Raw genomic sequence first — 2039 nt, forward strand, 5'->3', positions numbered from 1 at the left:
CCAGAGCCGGGGCAGAACCCAGGAGTCCGGCTGCTTACGCAGGCTCCCTGCAGCTCAGCGCCCCCTAGTGTCCGCACTGGGGCTGGGACCTGAGGGGGCCCTGCCTAAGGGGGGCAGGAGGGAGCTGTGGTCTCTGGCTCCCCCTGCTGGTCAGATGCAGACATGCAGGGATCATGAGGGGGTGGGGAGCAGGAGCAGAGCTGCAGGACACCTGGGTTCCCTCCCTGGGCCCTGCCTCAGTTTCCCTGGCTGGGAAAGGGGAACAATGATCCTGCCTCTGTCTGTCAGATCGTGAGCTCTTTGGGGGCAGGGGCATCTCACCCTGTGGGTCCGCGGGGGGGTCCACAGGGGGAGGGGCCCAATCTCAGTTGGGGGGGAGGGGAGGGTCTGCATGTGTGTGTGGGGGGGCGATCTCGGATAATTAGCACTAGTTAATAATTAATTACTCTTTTATTATCCCAGGAACAGTGGGACAGCAGCTCCCTTGTGAGATGGGGGCCCTGGAGCCCCCCACCCTTCTCCCCTCCCCCGGCCCGGTCCTGGGGTCACCCCGGCAGCCCCCCAGCAGCGGCCAGGCGGGCCTGGTAGCGCCGGCGCAGCTCCTCCATCTTCACGGCTGAAACAGAAACAATTCACGTCAGTTCAGCAGCTGCCCCCAGCCCCCCAAGCCACGCCGGACGCCTGGGTTCTCTCCCTGCTCTGGGAGGGGAGTGGGGGCTGGTGGGTCAGAGCAGAGGGGGCTGGGAGCCCGGACACCTGGGTTCTCTCCCTGCTCTGGGAGGGAAGTGGGGGCTGGTGGGTCAGAGCAGGGGGGACTGGGAGCCCGGACGCCTGGGTTCTCTCCCTGCTCTGGGAGGGAAGTGGGGGCTGGTGGGTCAGAGCAGGGGGGACTGGGAGCCCGGACGCCTGGGTTCTCTCCCTGCTCTGGGAGGGAAGTGGGGGCTGGTGGGTCAGAGCAGGGGGGACTGGGAGCCCGGACGCCTGGGTTCTCTCCCTGCTCTGGGAGGGGAGTGGGGGCTGGTGGGTCAGAGCAGAGGGGGCTGGGAGCCCGGACACCTGGGTTCTCTCCCTGCTCTGGGAGGGAAGTGGGGGCTGGTGGGTCAGAGCAGGGGGGACTGGGAGCCCGGACGCCTGGGTTCTCTCCCTGCTCTGGGAGGGGAGTGGGGGCTGGTGGGTCAGAGCAGAGGGGGCTGGGAGCCCGGACACCTGGGTTCTCTCCCTGCTCTGGGAGGGAAGTGGGGGCTGGTGGGTCAGAGCAGGGGGGACTGGGAGCCCGGACGCCTGGGTTCTCTCCCTGCTCTGGGAGGGAAGTGGGGGCTGGTGGGTCAGAGCAGAGGGGGCTGGGAGCCCGGACGCCTGGGTTCTCTTGCTGCTCTGAGGGTACTTACGCAGCATTGCTGGGGGGCTGCTCCCTGCCTCGCCGCGTCTCCGCTCTGCCGTCTGCACCGCCTGCTCCGAGGTGTCGCTCAGCTGGGCCAGCGCCTGCAGCTCCTGGGGGAGGCCCGGGGGGGTGAGAACCTGGCCCTCAGGGGCCCCGCCCCATGGACCCTCCCGTTCCACCCCAGGGACTTCGCAGCCCCCCACCCTGCCCCCGCAGGGCCCCACCCCCACCAGGGAGCTTGGGTCCCTGCCCTGGAGCTGGAGTCTCTGAGAGACCCCACCCCTTGGAAGAAGAAGCTTCTAGGGGGCTGTCATTAAGGGCCCACACCCACATGGAGGGGACCCATAGAGACCACGCCCCTTCTCCAGTAGCTCCGCCCCTCCCCATATTGCTGAGGCAAAGGGCCCCTCCCCTAGGGGCGTGGCTAGAGCATCCCCACCCCCTCTGTACCTGGGTGCAGAGGGTGAGCGCCTGGTGCAGGTGCTGGGCCAGGGGCCCACAGGGGCTGAGCCGTGGGGCGGGGCCACGGCCGCAGTGTTCCCGCAGCTCCGTCTCGTACACCTGCCTGAAGGCCGCCATCAGCTGGTGCGAGTCACAGGCCGCCAGCGCCAGGCTCTGCAGGGCCGTGCCGGGAGCCAGGGGCTCCGCGCCCCCCCGC

General features: G+C 68.8%; 1 protein-coding gene across 1 annotated transcript; it reads right to left on the bottom strand.

The window, feature by feature from the left end:
* Window positions 1–545: 545 nt before the first annotated feature.
* Window positions 546–2033, bottom strand: LOC113408844 (HAUS augmin-like complex subunit 7). The gene is made up of 3 exons (XM_026662266.2): window positions 1832–2033; window positions 1389–1491; window positions 546–616 (listed from the first exon to the last, which is right to left on the bottom strand). Exons 1-3 carry the CDS (start codon window positions 1958–1960, stop codon window positions 546–548), a joined length of 303 nt encoding a protein of 100 aa, XP_026518051.1. The 5' UTR covers window positions 1961–2033.
* Window positions 2034–2039: the final 6 nt, after the last annotated feature.

This window comes from Terrapene carolina, unplaced genomic scaffold (assembly GCF_002925995.2).
Source record: "Terrapene carolina triunguis isolate 2854851 unplaced genomic scaffold, T_m_triunguis-2.0 Scaffold25158, whole genome shotgun sequence".
NCBI classification, from domain to species: Eukaryota; Metazoa; Chordata; order Testudines; family Emydidae; genus Terrapene; species Terrapene triunguis.

Excerpts from the sequence above, each read along its gene's own strand:
- LOC113408844 (XM_026662266.2), bottom strand. The coding sequence starts at position 1,960 with ATGGCGGCCTTCAGGCAGGTGTACGAGACGGAGCTGCGGGAACACTGC. Across the intron at positions 1,492-1,831 it reads CGCTCACCCTCTGCACCCAG|GAGCTGCAGGCGCTGGCCCA; the intron begins GTACAGAGGGGG and ends GGCCTCCCCCAG. Across the intron at positions 617-1,388 it reads CAGCCCCCCAGCAATGCTGC|CCGTGAAGATGGAGGAGCTG; the intron begins GTAAGTACCCTC and ends TTTCTGTTTCAG.